The following is a 22,916-nucleotide window of genomic DNA, read 5'->3' on the forward strand; positions in this document are numbered from 1 at the left end:
CTTTCCCTAATTAGTCCAAAATATCTAGCACTGCTCTTCATGGGTTTGCAAGAAAAGGGCAGAAGACAACCCAATCTAGATGTTGCATCTAAAGAGATTTTGTTTGAGCCATTCTGTTCTCTGCACTCTCTTTATGCACTGTGGCTCCCTCGTGACCCCACGAGCAGCCTTGGAAGACCCTCTCACTGTCCACCACCCCAGCTGCCCCAGTGCACTGCTATTGTCCTCAGCTCCTTCCAGTCAAGATCCATACCTCCCACTTCCCACCTGCTTGCCTTCACCCAGGTAAGAGAAAACTGCTCCCTAGGACCCTAACAAGCGCTCAGCCTCACAACAGACAGGGTTGGCACTTCTGTTACAGGACTCCTTCTCCTGCTTTCCCTGAGCTGCTCTCACCCTTTTCTTACAGTAATGACACTGTCCATCAGCACCTGACAGCCTCATCCACCTCAGCCAGCCCATCCCTGCCAGAGCTCTGAAGACACCATCAAAACCCAGGATATTTTTCTAACCTCTCCCCACCCTCCACCCACCCCTTGTTCTTTCAGGAACAGACTCTTCTCCAGCTTTTCTAAATTCAGAGGAAGAAAGAAAAGAGTTTCTTCCCTTTTGATTGTGCATGAAAATAAACTAGTTGTCTATTTGTCAGTTATTTGCCCAAAACCAGATTCAGAAATGAACTTGTCTTAGACAGGCTTTGAATTTTAAGGACAAACCTGAAAGAGCCTCTGAAGTATTTTTTAAAACTCATCAGGCGTGGCCAGGAGATGCATGTGCTACGCTGTGGTTATTGGTTATGTGCTGCCAAGGCAGGAAATTCCCTGCATAACTAGACTGTCTTCCAGACCTGCTGGGAGCAGCAGACTCCCACCCTTCCCTGATGATTTCTCCTGGGTCCCCAGCCCTGCCACACACTCAATGTGACCACAGCCCGGCAGCCGCTTTCTGTAAGTGACAGCAAATGTTCATATCCATTCCTCAATCTCTTCTAAGCCAAAGATCAGGGGAGAAGATGGGATCCAATTTTCAGGGATGCCAACCACTTCCTCAATAAAGTTTTCCACAATGTTTCTTCCTTCTGTGTAATCTAGCTGAGGAGCAGCCAAGGTGTCCAGGAAACCTTCCATTCTGGCAAATTCCTCCCCTTCCCTTCCAGCCCTTACCCGCAATCCTAACACACACACATATACAGTGTGCTAGTCAGGGTAAGCTAACCACACCCTCAACATCTCAGTGAATCAACACAGTGAAGGTTTACTTGTCTATCCCATTTAATGCGTGCTGCTCTTACCAAACATTGCCATGACTACAAGTATTTTTCCTAAATTATATCTATTGCCTTCTAAGTCATCGTTCTTTGGGGAACTGCAACTGAATCACTCTATGGAACTGAGATGTCTCTCTTTGTAGTTAGTAGTGTAAATAGCACATGCCAAGCAGGTCCCAGAATACAGTGCTTGAACCCCCAAAATCTGGTAGTAGCTGGAAATCTAGTCTTATTCTTTAAGGCCCAGCTCCTTTGCAATCATGTACCCAAAATTTCCTGTGTCCATAACAACATGTAGATAGAGATGCAAAGAGCAAAGGTGAAGAAAATGAGAAGTCTTAGGGATGGGTCAATCCTGTTCAGTCTTGCCTGTCTGTGCACCCAGCAGTGGCAGGCTGATAGCTGAAGAAGAGTTTCAAGGCCTGGGTGTGTCGTCAGCTAGACAAAGTAATCCTGGAAGCCATGGCAGTGACCCCACTGGGCTATGCTCAATAACATTTTTTAAAAATATGTCAAAGACCTGAGCTCCTGGGATTCCTTCAGCTATGTCCCAGGAACACTGGATCAGGATGGGCCCCATGGACCAAGAACCATGATTCCTTCTCTCCTGCTTCAGTCAGATGGATCCGTCAGGCAACTCTAACTGTCAACCCATCCGTCTACGTCTCTAAACTTCTTGATAACCTCCTTTCGGGGGCCCATTTGCCCGTCTCTGCAACTGGACATGTTTGGAGGCATCCTGATGTCCACCCTTAAGAGAATGCCCTGGTTCTGAATCTTCCTAATTCTTAATCTCAGGGGGAAAGTGTAAGAACATTTAGTAGCTTGTATTGATGTTTGTCAATTATGGACTGATAAAGCAAATATTCAGAGCACCCTGGGACTTCACATATGAATTAAACCACCTTCTCCCCAGAGTATTCCATACCCAGACATTCATCTCCAAGAAAGCATTTTGCTCCTTTTCTCCAGGTCCCCTCCCTCCCTTATGTCTCCTTCATAAATGAAAGAGCCTCAACCTCTGCCCTTATGATGTCCTCCTAACTCAGAACCTGCAGAAATTGATGGGCAGCTCTTTGGCTGAAAAAAAAAAAAGTAATCTCTCAAAGGACACAGCCATCACCTACCTTTGCCTCACAGTGCCTGGTGAACTCTAGGGGACAGTTGCTGTCTGAAGAGAATTCTGAAGGAAGAATTAGAATTATTGACAAGGGAAGGGCCAGGGATTTAGCTCAGTGGTTCCACCACCTGCCTTGCAAGTACAAGGTCCCAAGTTCGATCCCTAGTACCTCCCCTCCCCAAAGAACAGAGAGAGAGAGAGAAAGCAAGAGGGGATGAACAGAATGATCTAGAATTTGTTCCACCTACATCTCAACCCATGCTATGTCCTGTTTGGGCAAGATTCTTCAATAAAGCAAAATAAAAGAAACCTAGAAGCAAGTAGCGTAACTTGTTCTTCTAATGATCTCAGATGGAACAAGTCAAGTAACAGTACAATTTTGTCTCTCTGGCCTGTACTAGACAAGACACCTGCATTTGGAATGGAAATTATACTTTAGTCCACACGCCAAGTGTCTCTGATGCTCAGTGACACAAAAACCCAGCTTCGGGGGCTCTGACAAAGCTGGAGACCCAGCAGAGGAAAAGATTTGGCCCGTTTGTTCTGCTGGCCCATCCACTGGTGGCCCTAGCCTGTACTATCCTGAATCACCACAGTGGTTGGCACAGCTGGCAGCAACAGCTGGATGTCCAGGCCTCATGAAGACCCAGGAGCTGAATCACCCAAATGTTCCTTTCACCAGGCTCAAAGCACCGTCCACATGGTCCTCTCTGTCTCAGAAGGGCACTCTGGCCCAGCCCAGCACAAGCATGCACGTCCTCCAAGTCTTTCACGTTGGCAGCCCTCGGGGCCAGAAGACTTTTCTGCTTTGGAGGTTGGCACTTCATAGTTACGGCAGTTTTTCTCTTGTTGTACCAAGTTACCTCACTTAACAGTCTTAAAATAGAATCCAGCCTAGAGGTGCTGGCTGTGTGAAGAAAGAGAGAGGTTTCACCACACTCAGAGTCCGGGTGCAGAGCCAGACGGGAGGGCTGGAAGCTAGTGTTCAAACCTTTAACTCCTTCTCTCCTCCCTACAGAAATAGTGATGTCATGAAGTCGCCAGCAGACAGTGGTTACCTGTAGTTCTGTCTCCATCACGTGCTCCCATTCATTCATTCTCCAATATTTTTCCGACTTAATGGACAGGGTCTACTCTCCTTGCCCTCCAGATCCCCACCACCACCACCACTATCAACGATTCTCTGTGCCTGGGAGGCTGATTTCTGTGGACCACGTTGCCAAGCTTCTTTGCCCTCTGGCAGCTGGATGGATACAGCTACCGGGAAGCAGGAAATGGAAACTAGAAAGAGGAACTGGAGAGAGTTCTGGGTATTTATCCCACTGCTTCCTCCATGGTAGGCCACGTTTGTGTTGTGTCCATCTGTCTGGCCCACTGCTCCTAGGTGGCCTCTTTGTGCATCAGTTTGCTGGAGCTGCTATAACAAAGTGCTATAAACTGAGAGGCTTAAAATAACAGAAATACATTGTCCCACAGTTTTGGAGGCCAGACGGTGGGGTCTGTGTCCTACTTGGCCTATAATATCTACTGCCCAGCATGGAGGAATGTTCAAACCTGCACAGATGAATCCACACATGAATGAGCAAATGGAAAACCAATGGGCAACGATGGTGCCACTTCTGTGCTGAGTCCCAAAGTGAACACAATCTCCCCCCGCCTGCAACTGTTAGGTGCCACCCTGCTCAGCATACCCATTACAGCTTTGTGTTTCTCATACATAGAGGCCAGCTTCTTACATATCTCGTGTTCATCTCCATCCCTGCTAGCTGGTATACAGGAGTATTTATCCCCTAGCAGTCGTGTGATCTTAGTAGATGTGTGACCCAAGCTTCAGGATGCCATAAGTAAAATGGACTCACCTAAGGGTCTACTGAACAGAGCTGCTGTGAAAATTGAGTAAGATAAAGCAAGGTGCATGATCAGAGCTCAGCATACGCGGGAAAACTGACAGAGATACAGGTAGGTGGTGGAGGAGTTCAAGATCCAAATGTACCTGAGAGCTATTGTCTTAAGTAAAACACACCTCCCCCATCCCAAGGTATCCTGCACTCGATCAACAGCTTGGGGAAGCTCTATGTTTACGATTTTGCTGTGCTCCATTACAAAGACAGAGCTACCCATTCTCTTGTCCATCTCAGTGCACAGAGAACTGCAGCAGGAACAAGAAAAGCAAGAGAGAGAAAAGGCTGGGCACAGTAGGTTAGGGTTCCACGCTCCCTGAGAAACTGTAGACATTTGCCCCCTAGGGCCAAGTTGTGGTGAAGGCCTGGCTCATCATCTCATGAAAGGAAAGTAGGCGCTAACACATTCATGTCCAGCCTAAATCCAAAAGCTAATCCCCAGTTTAGTAATTAGTAGGTGATAGTTTGGGGATTTGAGGCTGCAGCTAAAAATATCCAGGACTGGAGGCCAAGATCGAGGATACTGGTCCTGGATCACAAGGCATGTCCATGTGGCCCTCAGCACCTTCCTACTTGAGGGAGAGTTGGCAAGAGAAAGCCCAATCTAAGCTTCTGAGACTTCAGAACACAATCAACAAATATTCAGTGGAATGCAGCCCCGTGCTAAGTCCTTTGAGCAATGCTTGCAGATTTACAGAGTAAGTACAGAAAGAAAGCATCACACCAGAAGCAGGGAGGTATGAGAGCCAGAAGAACTCACTGTGTAAGAGGCAGTGGTATGCTGGAGGCTACTTCATGGGCCAACTGTTCATTCTTCAGAAATGTTGGACCTGTCAAACTATTGGTGGCTTGAAATGATACACGGTGGGAATATTTTCACTAAGGCTTCTCCCCAACCCCCAGAATGGATTTTTCAGAGTTCCACAAAGGGGTTCCCAAAACATAAGGCTTTGAGGCAGGCTAGGGGAGCAGTTTTGCACACAGTGTATGGAGTCACACAGTTCAAGTTAAAATTCCAGCTCCCTTGCAGGTGATTTTGGGCATACGCATCCCTCTGGGCCTGTCTTCAAGTGTATATGGCACCTACACATGGAAAGCTTACTGTGTTCTGGGAACACAGTTGTTGGCATTTATACATGCTAGGTCAACTCACAGCAGCCCTTGAAGGAGAAACTGTTATTGCCCATTCTACAAATGAGGGAAACCAAGGCAAAGAGAAATTAAGGAGCCCCACCAAGGTCACACAGCTAGTAAGTGGCAGAGCCAATAGTGGATACAAGGACAGGAAGCCTGCACTAGAGCTTGTCCCGTTATCTTCCAGCTCTAAGCTCTCTGATGTGGTAGTCCCTTGACATCTTTGGCCACCAAAGACTTGACATGCACTGTAAGTGTAAGATATACATTAGATTTCAGAGATGTCATCATAAGAGCATAAAATATATTGCTAGTACTGCACTGATTACACACAGAAATTGATAATACTTTGGATATGTGGAGTTAAATAAATAATAGTAATGCAGTTAAGTGGACCTGTTTTCATTTCATTAAAGTAGCAACTGGAAAATTTTAAATTACCCTTGTGACTTGCCTTATGTTTCTGTTGGTGAGTGTAGTTCTATGTTGACCTTGTAGTTTGTTGCAGACATTGAAAACAAAGAGAAAATCCTGCATGATGCCTGAAACAAGTAAGCACCTAACAGCTATTATTAATACGAGTGAGCTCAGTGGCTACAGATTTTATAGTAGAGAGCTGTGATTCAAGTGAAAGAGACTTCGAGGGTCTTCTCCAGTGGCCATTCTTCCTGGCTACCACCTCCATGGGATGGAAGCCAACAAGGGAAAGAAACTTTCAATGCCCTTCAAACTTTACTACTCCCCATCTGTAATTTCAAAGAAGCTGAGGAAGTGGTATTGGACAAAACCAAGGTATCCATGGCATTACTTAAAATGATCACAGAAAAACATTACTATTTTGCTTAGAAAGCCCTGGGTTCAACCTCCAGTACCACAGAAAAGAAAAAAAAAAGTGGAATGCTTTAGAATTTTGATTGAGATTGCATTAAATCTGTAGAACAGTTTTGGAAGTATGGCTATTTTCACTATGTTGGTTCTACCTATCCAAGAACAGGAGACATCTTTCCATTTTCTGATAACCTCTTCAATCTCCTTCTTTAGAGTACTGTAGCTTTTAATGTGGAGGTCTTTCTTCCTTGGTTAGATTGATTCATAAATACTTCATTTTTCTTGATGCTATCATGAAAGGTGTTGTTTTGCTAATTTCTCTCTCAATGAGTTTATTATGCATGTACAGGATAGATGTTGGGAAGAAGGAAAAACATGGTAAAATGGGAAAGGGAGCAAGATGGGAGGAAGAAACGGGAAGGAAGGGAAAGGGATTTAAAAAGAGAAAGGAAGGAAAAAAAAGGAAAAAAAACTTTTGCAAATGGGGAGGGAAAGAAGGGCTGAAGCAAAGGGTGAGGAATGGGGAATAAAGAAGAATTAAGATGCATTATATATAGGTACACATCCCCTATGATGAATGTGTATGGAAAACATGTACTAATGAAAAAGTAAATTAAAAAAAAAATAGTGGAACCTTTAAGAAGTGGCCTTAGTGCAAAGGAGTCAGGTCACTGGTGGTGCTGTCCTTGGAAGGGACCCATGTCATGCCTGTGGAGCCCTGGTTAGTCACAAGTGCTGGCCTGACCCCTGAAGCTCTTGACTTTCTGTCTCTCAGTGCAGTCTCATCCACACGCACATCCATGGGTACCTTGTGCTGCCATCTGTCACACAGCCCTCGCCAAGCTGAGCAGAAACTGGCGCCATCCTCTTGGACTTCCAGAACAGTTAACTAAATAAACCTCTTGTCTTACAAATTATCAGACTCAGGTATCTTGGTATAGCAACAGTAAAAAGTTTCATATTTGCATCATGAGTGTGAAGGGAGGATAGACCCTGGGCTCTTGCATGTTGACATGCACAGGCTCACACAGACAACACCTATGCACCCAGTCTCCTCTCTACTTCTGCTCCCTCTCACTCTCCTCACTCCTCACCTGGGTTCCAGGTCCCAGATCCCTGGATCCACTGTAGGTGAGGGTGACAGTGAGATCCAGCTCAGGTTCTACAATGACTGTGCTGTCCTGACAGCAACTTTGTGCTCCAGCCACACCAGCATCTGCCAGACAAGCTTCCAGCCCTTTTTACAGCTCTTGCCCCTGGCTCTGATGTAGTATGTGTGGACAGGGAGAGCTGCCAGCTCTTCGCCCGGCTCTCTAACAAGTTCTGCGGGTCTGTTGTTAAAGAAAAATTCCAGTGGGCGCATCCAACACATGGAACTCAAGTACAGAAATTATATTTATCCACCCCTCTGCCAAGGCGATCACATGCCCTGTGAATCACTCCAGATGTGCTCAAAACAGAGCCTCTGTGTGGACGCTTCAGCCCCTATTCCAGAGAGAGTAGGATTAAGAAGGTGCAGGCTCCGTCCCACCCAGGGGGTGGCTGTCTGCTCCACCCTGCTAAGGCAGGACGAGGGCATCACTGCATTTCTGGAAAGGAGGGTAGAGGAATCTTGTCTTCTCTCTGGGACGAACTCAGGAGCCCACCTGTAGCGACTGGGTCCTCCCTGGATCTGAGGGCCGAGTTTTCACCTCTTTGGAGGAAGACATGTGTTGGAAGACTTTGCTGCTTCTGCTGCTGTATTACAATGCTCAGGCTACCGTGTCCCATGGATGGAGCAGGGGTGAGTTGCTTTTTATTCATTCGCTCATTTGATGCTCTCTTGTCTTGACTATCATTAGGAACTTGGAGGAGAGGGAAGGAAACTGGAAGCCCTGGCTCTTCTTTCATCTTATCTCTGCCAATTGCTCTGTTTCTTGAAGGGTCCCACCCTGGGTAGATGACAGCTGACTTGGGAACCAGGTCGAGCAAGAGGTCTCAAAGGCTTCCCTTTCTTGTGTGCCTTTCTCCTTTCTCCTTTTGGCTTCAGAAAGTGGGCATGGGCTCCTTCCAGCTCCCCACCAGCTGCTGCAGCTGGGGGGAACCTTCTGCAGAGCAGGCACTGAGGCCTGTGACCCACGTGAAAGAAGGATGGGTGCTGGGATGCAGGAGCCCTTGTGTCTGGAGGCACGGGGTAAGGGGCTCTCCAGCTGGGTGGCCAGGAGGGAGGGCTACGTGCTTTCCCTGACCAGCAGTAGATGCATTTTTTTCAGCCAGGTAGGGCTGGCCCAGGAGCAGGTGAGAAAAGTCAGCACTGTGGCTCTTTGGGGTGGTTGCTCTGCCATACCCACCAGCCCCTGCTGAGCCACCTTGGGGAGAAAGCAGCCCCACAAAGGCTTTCCTTTGATTGCTGGTTTCCTCTCCATTGCCAATTTCCCCTCCCTCAGACGTCAGTGCTCAGAGTCAGTATGGCATCTTTCCCTCTGGGCCCTGGGACTGGCACTGCATGGCAGGCACTGACTGCCCCTTGAGCCAATTAGGGTCCGTTACTGATAGGAAACAAGGGACAAGGAGTGCTGCCCACTCCACACAGTTCTGATCTGAACTCTTTCCACTGTCCTGAGTCAGCTGAGTTCATATCCCAGGAAGAACTGGAAGAACAGAGCTCACTCAAGTCAGGCCTGGGGGTGTCTCTAGAAACCCAGATCTGAAGAAGGTGGCCTGGTGGCGAAGTGGGTCACATCCCTGCTTCTCAAGGCTAGTGTTAGTCATTTTGGATTTTATTTCCTTGTGTTTAAGCCCAATACCAGGGACTTGCCAGTCCTCTGAGCTGAGCCAGGAAATAACTATTGTCCAGAAGAAAATAACTCGGCATTTTCCTCTTCTTATAGCAACACCGAGTTCACAACCCACACCACACGCACCTACACACGTGTGATGTGCACACGCTTCGGAGGCACAGCTGAAGTAGCAAACAAATCCTGCAGCTGGGTTCTGTCACTTAACCTCTATCACCTGGGACACTACTTAATTCCCCTACTTGAAAGGATAATAATACCTACTCTTCCTGATGCAAAGCCAAAATATAATGGGTAATATGGTTCATAAAATCTCTAGCTGTTTCAGGGGCTCCAAAAAAAGTTCTGCCCTTAATTGACTGACTGTGTGATCCTCCCTGAATTTTAGTTTACTAACTGTAACAGGCTAACATAACAACACTTCTCCTGTGGTGGTGTTGCCAGGGTCATATTCAAACAGAAATGAAATGCTTTGTAAATACTGAAGCACTGTTTGAATGTTAGCTATTCCCTGTCAGGTTTTCTTTAATAAGTAAAAATTTTCCATTAAAGGAAGTTTGAGGCCCCCAGCAGTGTTTGGTAGCAACACCCCCAGGAGCAATTACTCTGGCCAGGCCCCTGCCCCTGGGAAAGGTCTGTCCCCAGCACATTCATGATCTTCAGGATCAAGATAAGCACCCAAGGCCAACCCAACTGACATCAGTGCATTAGGAGGCAGCCAGCGAGCAGCTCCAGACTCATGGTCCAAGATCCAGGTCAGCACCGATAAATGGTGTGGAGTTCCTCCAACTCACACCCAAAGTCTTCCATGTGCTTCATTTTTTTCATATTTAACTTTTTTCTAATTATATTAGGAACACACAGTCCTTGTCATTTCTTAAAGTGGAATTCAGGGACACACCCAAATAAATAACAGTTTTTATTCCTTTCACCATTCTCCTTACCCCAGCCCCAACTGCAGCCCAGCTTTAGAAGCAATCAGAGGTGTCCTCTCCTGTCAGATCTTCCTGGTCCACTCCCACCCCTCTCCCATGTGTAGAACTGGGGGCCATAAATTTAGGGAATACATGGCTGGCAGCACACCCTTTTTCCTACCGTTCCCCCAGCCTCTCCCAAAGGCATGCTCTCTAGGATTGCACCCTAGGAGGGAATTTCCATGCCAGGGTCCAGGGTTGCCCATTCCAGCCCTGCTGGCTTGATCCTGACCAAATGACTCACCTGCGGTTAGCGTGGCCAACCCAGGGATGTTGGATTTACACACACACACACTCAGAGATGTTGGATATACACACACACACACACACACACACACACACACACACACACACAGAGGCCCATGTCCTCGAATGTCCCAGGTCCTGCCAGAGCAACACTGGAGCAAGGAGGACCCAGAAAACTTTTTAAAAATTGGAAAATATGGGGCTGATGATGAGGTTAACATACTCGAAGTCCTGTGTTCAATCTCCAGTGCTATGGGAAGAAAGAAGGAAGGAAAGAGGGAAGGAAGGAAGGAAAAAGGAGAGAGGGAGAGAAAAATGAAGAGGGGCAGAGAAGGAAGAAAAGAAGGGAAGGAAAGGATGAGAAGAAGGAGGGAAAGGTTGGAAACTTGAACTTATTAACCAATAAAAACGCTCATGTCGTTGTCAACAACACATAAGCAAAGTGCTCCAGAGCACGTCAGTAGGGAAGGATGCCCTCCATCCTTTGCTGCTCTGTGGACTCCACCAGCTCAGTGTCATCCCAGAGTTGAGGGCTCCATCGCTCATGAGTGCTCTGCCAGGGAAGGGCCGGGCTGGTGCCCAACACCAGCATCCTAAGTGCCCTGTGCAGAGCCACCTGTGTCCTCCACACAGCTCCAGGAGGTGGGTGCTGCTGTGACCATTTCCAGGCGAGAAGATAGGAAGGTGGATGAGAAAGGAGTGACCCTGTGTGTTGACTCTGCCTCGCTGTCCCCAGTCCTCCACTACCACCTCTCAGGTAACACTCTCCTGAGGACCCAATACATGGGCCAAGACACTGGCTTGCTCTGACAGCCCCAGGTTCCCCAAGGGCTGGCTCAGGAGCTAAAAGACCATCACAGCAGTAGAATCCGGCACAAGATCTCTCACAGGCGAGCCATTTCCTTTCCACGCTCACTACGGTTTCCACAGAGGTGCTTCAACTGATCCACTAAACGTGGTTGTGTTTTGGCTCCATGGAGTCTGCAGTCTGAATCCTTCCCAACAAGCTTTTGGGCTCAAGTGTTTCACACACAGTGAAAACTAAGGACCTTAGTGTCATTGTTATATGGAATGGATTGTAGGAATGTGAGGAGGAAGAGGGAGACTTTTAATCCAAGCAGAGTATAAAAAGTCTAAGAGAAAGTCAGACCACAGCACAAGGCTGGCAGCTGCACTTGGGGCACCTTCTTTCTGTACCTCAAAGCCAGAAAGTCTACAAGGATAAAGTATGGGACATAACTGGGATAAATTAAAAATCACCCTTCCAAGCCAGGCATGGTGGCACATGCCTATAATCCCAGCACTCGGGAGGCTGAGGCAGGAGGATTACTGTGAGTTTGAGACCAGTCTGGGCTACGCAGTGAGTTCCAGGTCAGTCTCAACTACTTAGTGAGACCCTTTCACAAAAAACAAAGAACAAGACAAAAAAAATCACTCCTTCCAAGCTGGAGCAGGAACTCCTGAGATATAAAGGAAGGGTGTGGTGGAGGCAAAAGTGAATATGTACTTTCTGATCACTAGCCAGGACCCAGAACTGCTGTTAGAAAGAGGAAGATTTCTGTAAAGTATTCTTATTGAAAAGAATCAAGTTTGGTGACATGGGTTGGTAATGTGTTGCTATGGGATCGTTCATTCAACAAACAGTAATGGGCACAGTGCTTGGAACTGAGAATATAGCAGTGAACAAAACAGACAATATCCCAGGCCTACATGAAAGGAGACAGAAAATGAGCACATGTCCAAATAAAATGTATGATTTTTGGATGTCAATAAAGTAGGATCAGTGGTTAGTGGGCACAGAGGGTTAAAATTTTAAACAGTGTTTATGGAAGGCCTCACTGAGAAAGTGATAAAAGACCTAACAGTGAGGAGACAAGTCATGCAGCCTCTGTTTCAAGCAGAGGAGCAGGTATACAAAGGCTCTGTGGCAGAAGTTTGCCTGGCATGCTCAGAAGCAGTAGGAGCCTTTGGGGCCAGAGTGGTGTGAACTAGAGAAGAGTAGGAGATGAGTGCAAAAAGGCAGAAGGAAGTCAAGTCGTGGAGCACCTGTAGCCACCTGAAGATCTTCAGCTTGTGCTCTGAGAGGGGGTTCCAGGCAAAGGAGCAGCACGGCCAGATCCACAGCTACAGATTCACTCCAGTTGCTATGTTAAGAATAGAATGGGCTGCCTTGCAAGCAGAAGGTCCTGAGTTCGATCCCTGGTACAAAAAAGAAGAGTGGGGCAGGGGCCCAGGATGGCAGTGGAGACACTTACTAGGAAAATGCTCAGGGCTCGGATCAAGAGGCTGGTGGGAGTGTGGTAAGAAGTGGCTAGGCACCTGGTCAGTGGTGGAGGTACAGACAGCAAGATCTTCTCACAAGCTGAGGGTAGATGTAAAGGACAGAGAAAGTCAAAGATGATGGCTGAGCAGCTGACAGAGATGAGGAAGGCTGGAGATCAGGCAGGAGATGCATGTATGTGAGTGTGTGTGTGTGTGTGTGTGTCTGTGTGTCTGTGTGTGTGTGTCTGTGTGTGCACGCATGCTAGGTACTGGGAATGGAGATAAGGAGAAACAGATGTCACAAGTCCAAAGGGGAGCTTCCATTAGGAAGTTCAGACATGTGGTCTGGAAATAGCAAGTTGAAGGCACCAGAAGCAGGGGCAGAGCCCACAACGGCAGCCCTCACACTGCAACATGAGTATGGGCAGTCCAGGAGCAGGCGTTGTTTATTATGGTAAAAGCCGGAGCAATGTGTTTTCATGCTGTTGTGAAAGACCCAGCTGAGAAGAGGAAGCTAATGACTATGACTTGGAAAGAAAAGTTTGGATCTAGGCACCATCTTTATGGGTAGCCCAGAGCATGGCCCAGAGCAGAGAAGTACATGTGTGTGAACCTGCTCATGTGTGTGACACAAGTGACAGAAGGAGAGGAAAGGGAGCTAGGATGACAGGCAGGCAGCATTTAAGGATCCCTTTGAGCAAGTAATCTCCCCCTACTTGGGAGTCTGAGGCAGGAGGATTGAAAGTTCAAGCTCAAGACAAGAAACTTAGATACTGTGCCTCAAAATAAAAACAAAAAGAGATAGGGATGTAACTCAGTGGTAGGTCACTTGCCTAGCATATGTGAGGCCCAGGATTCAATCCCCACCAGCACCACCATCATCACCACCACCAAAATAACCCTGTCAGGTAAGTGCTTGTGCCATGATGCGTCCCTCCTGCCACACGCAGGTGCTCGGGTGCAGGTGTGCAGTACGTAGGGCAAGGGTATGCTCTTGCCAAGTAAGTCCAAAGAAGGGAGCAAAGGAGTTGAGATCTACACAAGACCTGAGTGATTGTAGTTTGACCCTGTACATCACATTATTTTAAATCAAAATTAAAGATTTAAGACATATGTGTTTTAATTAAGAATGTTTTATAGCAAAAGCATACATTGATTCACACTTATTCACACTGATCCTTCTCATAGTTACTCAGAACTGCAGAACACCCAGCCTTTGGACAGACATCCCTATGAAAAGAGTATTGTTCACCCTAAAAATGAACTTGGGTTTTGGAGACTAGATCTGGATCTTAATTCCAGTCCTACCTCAAACAAGTTGGGTGGCTGAGAGCAAGTTCCATAAACTCCAATATTCTTTAGCTAAAAAATAGGAAGTTAATAGTTACCTTTCAAGGAACATCTGGAGAGCACAAAGCCTGCTTGCTGGCACACATTGAGTGCCTGGGAGCTCTTATTATATCTGAACTGCACATTGGAACAAACAGGTCACTCTGAGGTCCAAAGGTGTCTCTCTAAAGGAGTTCCGGATAGAGCATTGGACAACATGTGAACCCTGCACCTCTGGTCCCAGTCCATGTGCATAACCATCAGGAAGTTAACCAGAGCCCACTATGTCATAGATACTATTTGTCTGGGGAGTCAAAGGAAGGAGCCTCAATTTCCCTCCATAAGGCTATCCTGTACACAGGATTCCCAGGTGTCCCTAGGACAGGTGCACTGCCCAGCCCTCATAGATACATCCACACACTAAAGAAACGCCTGGAGGGTGGGCTGGGTGTGGGTCATTGAATGGAGAGGACAGCAAGCAGGCCAAATTTACGCCAAGTAAAAGATACCAAAGCCAATAACTCCAATACAAACCTCCCAGCAGTCTTCTTGGCTGAGGCTCCATGGACCCCGGGGTACAGCAGCATCTGCCTACCAGGACCGAGTCTTCTCTCTGTGCTATCCTTGCCCTTCCATCTCAGAGAAGGTGCTGTGGCTGCTGAGCACCCAGGGAAGCCCTTGCAGGGCTCCCTTTTTGAAAAGACTGAGCTGCCCAACACAGAAAGCGGGGAAAACACAGAGAACTTTCAAGTGTCTCCATAAATGTAGGGATGGGATGGCAGAGAAAGAAAAGAGGCAGGGAAGGGGGAGACAGGACTGTTTTCCTAGTGAAGGAGGAGCAAGCCTAGCTTGAGGGTCAGAATCAGCAGCCCTTGCTTTGGCCACCAGCATTTCTGGCCAGAGCCAGCCTTTCTCACTGTGGATGGGAACATCTAGCAGTGACCTGGCATTTCACTCCCAGCATCTCCAGTGAAGGAGAATGTATTCACCCCGGCAGCTGAGACTCTGAGAGGTCTACTGAGGGCTGGCTGCCTACCCAACAGCAGCCCAAGGTGACACAAAGGCCCCTGGCCCTGCCTGAGGCTCAGTGCTCCTGATTAATGCAGCTACAGAACCTGGTGGGCAGCCCCGCCCTCGGGTACCCCCACACCAGGGCTTGGAGAAGGGAGGGAAGCCCCAGCATTAAGATTCCTGAGCTCCCCACAAACCTTTCCTACAGTAGTTGCCATTCTCCTAGTCCAGGCTAAGACCACTTCTACCAACCTCCACCAAGCTGTGTTAATGGCTACGAGAACAACTGGGAAACACTGGAAACAAGCCCGTTACTGAGCTTTGAACCAGGATGTGCTTCCTGCTCTGCTCTGGGAGAACTACGTCTCTACCTGGCTGAGCTCCTTAAAGGAGCTGTTTGCAAGCAAACGATTGAGGAAGAAAACTCAGGAGGAGAAGGGGAAGGAGAAGAGAAAGGAGAAGGGGAGGAGGAAAAGGAGAAGGAAAAGATGACAAAGGAGTGGGGAGGAGAATGGGGAAGAGGAGGGAGGAAGCCAAAGGTGAGGAGAAGAAATGGAGTGGGAAGTGAAGTCATGCTGAAATCCTATCCTGAGATGGGCTCTCTGATGCCTTCTGTGGTGGAAAAAGGCACAGAAAGAAACAGCTCTTGCCTTGAACTAACACCGGTCATCTTGGTTTGCTGTTCTACCAGGGAGAAGGCAGAAGCAAAGCTGTCTCCACTCATTACTCACAGAAACATAAAAATCACACTCACCGGGCCCCAGGGAGCTGAGTCTAGACCACACAAAGTTCCTGAGATGGCTGCATTTCAGCAACACTACATGGGCCAGCTTTTTCTGAAAGTGGGAGATTCCTATAGGGAGCTTTTCCAGAAAGCTCCTTTTTAGTTGAAAATGTATCATGTTTTATCTCTTCTGATGGCATTCCTTATAAATGCTTCACACAGTCCCTGCTCTTTAGCAAGACACACTGAACATAATCTGATCTTTTCTCCATGGCACAAGGGCACCACAACCAACAGAGCTGTCATTATGGTTACACAAAAGTAACCCTTGTACATGATGGCTTCATACTCCCGTGTCTGACTTTTACAGTTCTCCCAATTTTTTGGAAGATCATAATCAAGAGTCATTTTGTTGTTGTTCTTTGTTTTTTATGTAGCTCAGGCTGGCCTTGAACATGCAGCCATCCTCCTGCCTCAGCCTCCTGAGTGCTAGGATTACAGGTGTGCACCACTATGCTTGGCTCATAACCAAGAGGCTTAAAGAAGCAATCTTGTTTCATCAGTTGGCAGCCTGCTGGCCCATCACTTCTGTACTGTGCCTACTACACATAGTTGACTTTGTAATCAAATGAAAGGTTAATTATGCAGTTGAGAGTTGGAGATAAGGGTTGCATGTTCTCTCAGCTGCTGAAAAAAAGCCACATATAAAAGTTGTTTTTATAGGTATACACCCAACATATCATTTTTCATTATATTTATTATATAATCACTATTTGTCCCCCAAGTAATGAAGGGTTCATCTAATAAGGCCAGAAGCTTTATCTTGCTTGATTTGTAACCCTCCATCTGGCAATGCTTTTATCATCTAATTATATTCTTGGTATCTCATAGTTACAAGAATAAAAGAATATCCCACTAATATTAAAATGATCTAGAATCATCCTTGTTCCAAAAGTAGAGGACCAGTCAGTCTACTAAGTCAATATCAAAAGCTATAAATCTTTCTACTGAAATCTATCATTCACCACTGAGTGTAATTGTGTTCAGACTCCTGGGAACTCTGCTTCCAGTGGGAGGGATAGCCAGAAGTCTGATTCTCTGATTCAATTATAAACCAGCACTGCATACTGGTGAAACAAAATGCTCGGTTTTGTAGTACTGCTAGGGAACAGTATTTTTAGGAAAGCACTTGTTGAACTGGGAGTTTTTTGTTAGCATGCACATTTCTGTTTTGCTTTCTTTAGCTTCATTTTAATAGAAATTCTCTAGCACAGCCAGACGTGGTGGCACACTCCTGTAATCCCAGCAATCAGGAGGCTGAGGCAGGAGGATCGCTGTGAGTTCAAGACCAGCCTGGGCTACCTAGTGAGTTCCAGGTCAGTCTCAACTATACAGTGAGACCCTGTCTCAAAACCCACCCCCCAAATAATAAGTAAATAAATTCTCTAGCACAGACATGTCCCCAGGCATATCAGTTCTTCAAAGCTTTTTTCAAATGGTTCTGATGAGCAACTGGGTTTGAAGCTGCTGGTCTGACACTGCCTGGGAACTTAGTGGAACCTGCCAGGGGAGTCTGTGCCCTCTGCCTGCAATCTGTCAGCTCACTTTGAAGACACACGGCTTTGTTCAAGGCTAAGTACAGTGAGGCAGCTGACTGTGCAAAAGGCAGCCTCATGTGCACACAGCAACCCACCTCCCTCTCATTTCTTCCAGCTGTTCTCTTCCCTGCTGCCCACCGGCCGAAGAGGTCCTCCTCTGTGCCCCTGAACCCTGTCCTGCAGACCTCCCTGGAGGAAGTGGAGCTGCTCTATGAGGTAGGGGGGGGCAAGTGGTTCACCCAGCTCACCCAGGGAACTTGCAGTTTCTCTCTTTTGGAGGAGGAGAAGGGGCCTGCCAAGCCCCCAGACATGAGCGGCCTGGGCTCGGGAAGGGAACACCCTGGTTGAACTGTGGAGGTCTTGGACTCCTGCCCGTCCCAAAGCAAGACACTCCTGGTGCCTTCCCTCCTCTCCTGTGTGCCGCAGTGGGGATGATGGCCTTGGGAGTTCAGTTCAGGAAAATGAGATTAGGTTAGTCCCATGATGCTACCGCCTACACCCAGGCACCCAAGGGTGGCCTGTATCCAGGAAAAGGCTTCGAGGCATGGTTCCTCAGTAGGATCTGCACATGTGCTATGTCTCTAAGGCCCTGCTACTGTGACAGCAAGGCCGCCTGACATCCTGCTAGTCCATCCAGGGTTCTGAATGCAGGAGCCACCCTGTAGACTCTGCTTTGCCACCTGTCCTCCAAACCACAGGCCAGATGTCCCTAGGCTGCCTGGCTCAGACCAGCAGTACAGCCAGAGGGTCAAGATCTGAGCTTTAGTCTATCATCCCTGTGACCTCACATAAGCCACCACTTTTCTCTGGCCCTGACTCTCCTCAACTGTTAACCTGAGAAGAGTTCAGCTCTGATCCTCAAAACTGCCCTCCAGCTTTGACATTCTGACTCCGCATGCTAGAACTGTCTGGTTAGGAACGACACAGCCCATATGGCCACACCATATGGGACCAGAACAGAGATGCAAAGCCCTGCCTTGAGGAACAGACTAGCAAACGCATAGCATTGGCCTTCCTTGAACCTGGGAGTCACAGAACAGATCCATGGCTTAGAAAGGCATCAGACAGTGTTGGACAGTAGTTCAGAAAGCAGATGGAAACTGATATCTGGAATCATTCCATCCTGTATGCAGTCATCCTCTTCTGTGAGGAGACAGGGAGACTCCTGGCTATGGACAGGGAGGCAGATGACAGACTTGGCCCTTAAACTATGAGCTGGAGGTAAATGAAGACAAATCTGAATCCAACTAAATCCCTAATGCAAGGTGCTGCATTCCTTAAAGTCCCACTTTCTGCTATAAAAGTGTCTGAAATAGCCAGGCAGGTGTTACATATCTGAAATCCCAAAACTCAGAGAGGCTGAGGCAAGAGGATTGCAAGTTTGAGCTTGACCTGGACAATTTAGTGACTCAGCAAGACTCTGTCTCAAAATAAAAAATAAAAAAGGAATATAACTCAGTGTGAAAGTCCTGGGTTCAATCTTCAGTACTAAAAAAAAAAAGTCCATTTATTTGTTTATGCTTTAGAAAATCTTCAGTAGAGGAGAGTGAGAAAGAGAAAGGATTGATCTGGTTCACTAGAAACAATAATTGTCCACTTAAATAGTGGCTTTATACCAGGCACTATGTTAGATTGACCATATTTGTCTTATGGAACTCTCATGATAACCCCATGAAGCAGATGTTGTTACTACTCATCTTACAGAGAAGAGAAATAAGGCCCAGAGAAGTTAAGCAAGTAGCCCACAGTGACACAGGAAGTGGGAAGATCAGCACTGGTACCCAGGTCTCTGATCCCAAAGCTCCTTCCCCAGCTCCCTCCCTAAGTGGACGGGCGTGACAATGACAATAGCTGTGTCCTGTGACCATGCTCAGCTTCATGTCTTTCCGCATCCCCTGTTTCGCCTCAGCTCCTGCTGGCCGAGCTTGAGATCAGCCCTGACCTGAAGATTTCTGTCAAGGATGAGGAGCTGGCCTCCCTGCGCAAGGCCTCAAACTTCCACACAGTCTGCAATGACGTGATCCCCAAGCGCATCCCCGACATTCGCAGGCTGAGTGCCAGCCTGGCCAGCCGCCCCGGTATCCTCAAGAAAGAAGACTTTGAGCGGACAGTGCTGACCCTGGCCTACACAGCGTACCGCACCGCCCTGTCCCAAGGGTACCAGAAGGACATCTGGGCCCAGGCCCTCATTAGCCTCTTCCAGGCTCTGAGGCATGACTTGATGCGATCCTCAGGCCCCACAGTGTCCCCCTCAGAGCCTGGCCCACACCAGGACCTTGAACCAGGGACCAGCACACAATAATCTAGAAAGCTCATCCTCTACTCCACATATAGTGACCACCAACAAAACTCGTGTCAGGGCAGCAGGGATAAGAGGCGCCTGTGTCATTGCCCATCACAGTGTGACCTGAGCTGTAATAAAGACTTTAGACTCATCCAAGATGTCTGCAGAGGCAGCACAGCTTGCCTGGGACCCCCAGAAATCTAAGATTGCTGCAATGTAGAGCAATCAACATATACCTGAGAGGGGACAGAGCTAGAGAAGACACAAAGAGATTGGGTGCGGGGGATAAAAGGGACAGATTTATTGGATCCTACGGACCAGGGCATTAGGTTGAATGAACCTTTTCTCCATAGTAATATAAAGGATAAACCTGACTTTTCCAAAAGCCATCCAGAAGAATCAGTTAGAAAACCAGTAGTTTTATGACCTGGGTGTCTGGATTCATCCTTTCTGAACGCTATTCTCACAGAGAGGAGAAACGGGAGGGGGGCCCAGAAATGCCACCATTCCCTCCACACCCCGTCCTCTAACAGAGATACCAAGTGAACACAAAGAGGGGATCCTGATGCAGAGGGGGCACTGGCACCCATGCCCGTCTGCCACAACAGCCTCGTCAGAGAGTTAAGTGCACCAGAGAGAAATGATCCTCAGGTGACAGCGTTTTACCCTTTCAACATTTTCATTTTAGAAACAACGACTTGGTATCAATTTTAGACATATATGATACCAAATAAAAGACATTTCACACACACATATATATATATAGCTAATCATTTTGACCACCTCATAATGAAGAAGTTGGATAAGATAATCTCTAAGATTCCTTCTACCTACTAAATTTCTACACACATTTAACGACTGTGAAATACTACATAGGGAAATGGACTTCTGATACGTCTGGCAAGACCCCAGGCTCTGCTAGTTCTTGTGTCCCTTTTTGAGTTCTCTTCTGCATTCCTCTCTGTCAGGTTAAGAGATCATTTTTCATTGCTTCATTACATGACATCCAATATTTCATTGTAATAACAGAGAGTGTTTCACTGTTACCAACTTGCCCTTTGCAGTTTGTTCTTCCTTGCTTGAAAAGTAAGATAACTGAAAAGGGCCTGCTATTGTTCTGTGTTAAACAAGAGTTAATAGATGAAGGAGTAAAGTACCTGATAAGGATTCCTCACCAGCACAGGGATCTTTCTGGCTTCTCTTCCTCAGTTTACAGCTGAGTCCTAGAGGCTAAAACTGCAAGAAGTCTGCTCTTAGAAGGAGTGGGATTCACTGAGTTTAATTTGATTCTGTAAAAAGTAGTTAGCAAGTGTCATTTGATGAGAAGGAGGTCTGGACTTCCTCTAAATCTTTGATCAAATCAGCTTCTAGATCAGCACTAGGCCCGTGGTCATAGGCCCAATTCTGAACATCTGTTTACATCTTCAGGTCTCTGTCTTCTGGTCGATTTTTGCTCACTCCCTCTCTCGTGCATGTTTATCATATAGTGATTATGTTCAGTTTGGGTGTTTGATACACATACACTTCTCCTCTTGATCATTTTTACTCTCTGTCCTCGATTCCTCCCACCACCACCCCCTTCCTGTACTACAACAATGCAGCATCTTTCCACTTCCTTTGTACAGGACAAAGGCTGATGTGCAGACAGAGTTGGGACTGCCAGAGGAAATGGTCGTCATAGCTCACCTTTGCTCTCTGTACTTTTGCTGGCAGTGGGGAGGGACCCACAATGGCTTCAGTCCATACCATGCAGTGGGCTGACAGTTTTTCGTCCCACCCTGAAACTCTATCCCCCCGCCAAGTGGATCTGAGAGCCTTCCTGTGCTTGTAATCATCTGGTAGAAAGGTCCATCTGTGTATTCCTGCTGGACCTCATGGCATGGAGGGCTGCTCCCAGGGGCAGGAGATCTGTGAAAGAGAGGTTTGTTCCCAGGACCACTGGTAGCAATGGTAGTTTATTCACCCACAACAAAGATGAAAGACACTTTACAGACATAGGTCAGGGCTTGAATTTATGTGGCAGTCGATGCCATAGGAGGGAAAAAAAAGCAGGACATGACTTTTGAAAAGACAAATGAAGACTCCACTTTCAGTAACTAGATTCTTAATTTAAGTCTAAAGAAAGTCTTTTTAACCACAGGGTTTTATAACAATGACTTTATTGACATACAGAATCAAATACTATACTAACCAACATTACTCAAAAACTCTACCCTTTGCCCAATGAACAGTAGAGAAATGGACAGAAACAGACTCTCAAAAATAATGATAATAATAATAATAATAATGAAAGACTCTCCCATTTTGCATCCTCTGTGCAACATTCAGCCACAGTCTTGGGTGGACCATATTTCATCATATTTACTCAAGAGAATAAACTGGGGATGCAATGTTTATAGTGGAAACTCATCTGCAACTCATGGGGCCATTTCTGCCATTTCTACACTGCTAGGAAATTTCAGGATCCAGGCTCTGGAAGCTCCCTATATAGTTGGCATCCTCAACATCCTGAATGTTACCCCCCACCATGTCACAAACATCTTTTGTGCTAAAACTGATTGCTCTCTCGTCTCACCTTGAGTATAATGAAAAGAGAATCACATAAGGAATACATCAGTGAAAAGGTAACTGGTCAGGTAAACAGGTCTAGAACTAAATATCCATTACATGGCGTCACACAACAAATTTCCTAATATTTTAATTTCTTACATGTTTTTCTTGTTTTAAAAAATGACATAAAATTTTTCATTTTAACTATGTAAGCAAACAGTACAGTAGTGTAAACTATATGCACACTGTTCCTTTTTGTCTGCATGTCTAAAGACACATCTAGGGCCTCCCAAATGCTAGGCAAGTGCTTTGTCACTGAGCTATGCCCCAGCCACATTACTGTGCAACAGATCTTGAGAACTTCATCTCAAAAATCCTAAGCTCTATATACTCATTAAATAACTTCCCTTTGTCCCTTCCCCGCAACACTTGGCAACCAATCATTCTAGTTCTTGTTCTTAAGAGTTTGACCACTTTGCCTATCTCACACAAGTAGACTCTATCTTCTGTTTCTTGAGCATTGGATGTGGAAAAGTATTTTCTTTGTCTGAAAAATGGATAGAGTCTCGAAGGAGAACTACTCCTCTTAGTGTGTCGCTTGGCTTACCTAATTTGACTTACAAATATTAATCTATGACCTAATAAAATACCACAGTCAAGTTGCTAAATTCACTGGAATCTGTTATTCTCAGATTATCTCACCAAGAAGACTGTTTCCTAGGTTGAATAGTGTATGTTGACTTCTATCTTTGTTTTTAGTCTGTTTGCAGCTAAAATATCACACATGTGGTCTTGTTCATTCTGAATTTAAAAATCACTACAAAAATGAGGCCAGAATGTAGTAAATACAACAGCCAGTCTTTAAGATGCATGCAAAGACATGAGTTATCAAAGCTGGTACTATAATGACC

At 46.6% G+C, this 22,916-nt stretch overlaps 1 protein-coding gene across 1 annotated transcript; it reads left to right on the forward strand.

Moving 5' to 3' along the window:
* Window positions 1-7,690: 7,690 nt before the first annotated feature.
* Window positions 7,691-22,729, forward strand: Fam180a (family with sequence similarity 180 member A). Its single transcript, XM_010616197.2, has 3 exons — window positions 7,691-8,033; window positions 17,287-17,387; window positions 19,081-22,729. Exons 1-3 carry the CDS (start codon window positions 7,958-7,960, stop codon window positions 19,471-19,473), a joined length of 570 nt encoding a protein of 189 aa, XP_010614499.1. The 5' UTR covers window positions 7,691-7,957; the 3' UTR covers window positions 19,474-22,729.
* The last annotated feature ends 187 nt before the right edge of the window (window positions 22,730-22,916 follow it).

The sequence above is a fragment of the Fukomys damarensis genome, unplaced genomic scaffold (assembly GCF_012274545.1).
Source record: "Fukomys damarensis isolate Sample0158 unplaced genomic scaffold, DMR_v1.0_HiC HiC_scaffold_16, whole genome shotgun sequence".
Classification (NCBI taxonomy): domain Eukaryota; kingdom Metazoa; phylum Chordata; class Mammalia; order Rodentia; family Bathyergidae; genus Fukomys; species Fukomys damarensis.

Coding starts and splice junctions, on each gene's coding strand:
- Fam180a (XM_010616197.2), top strand. CDS start 7,958: ATGTGTTGGAAGACTTTGCTGCTTCTGCTGCTGTATTACAATGCTCAG. Junction 8,034..17,286: donor GTCCCATGGATGGAGCAGGG/GTGAGTTGCTTT, acceptor CATTTCTTCCAG/CTGTTCTCTTCCCTGCTGCC. Junction 17,388..19,080: donor AAGTGGAGCTGCTCTATGAG/GTAGGGGGGGGC, acceptor GTTTCGCCTCAG/CTCCTGCTGGCCGAGCTTGA.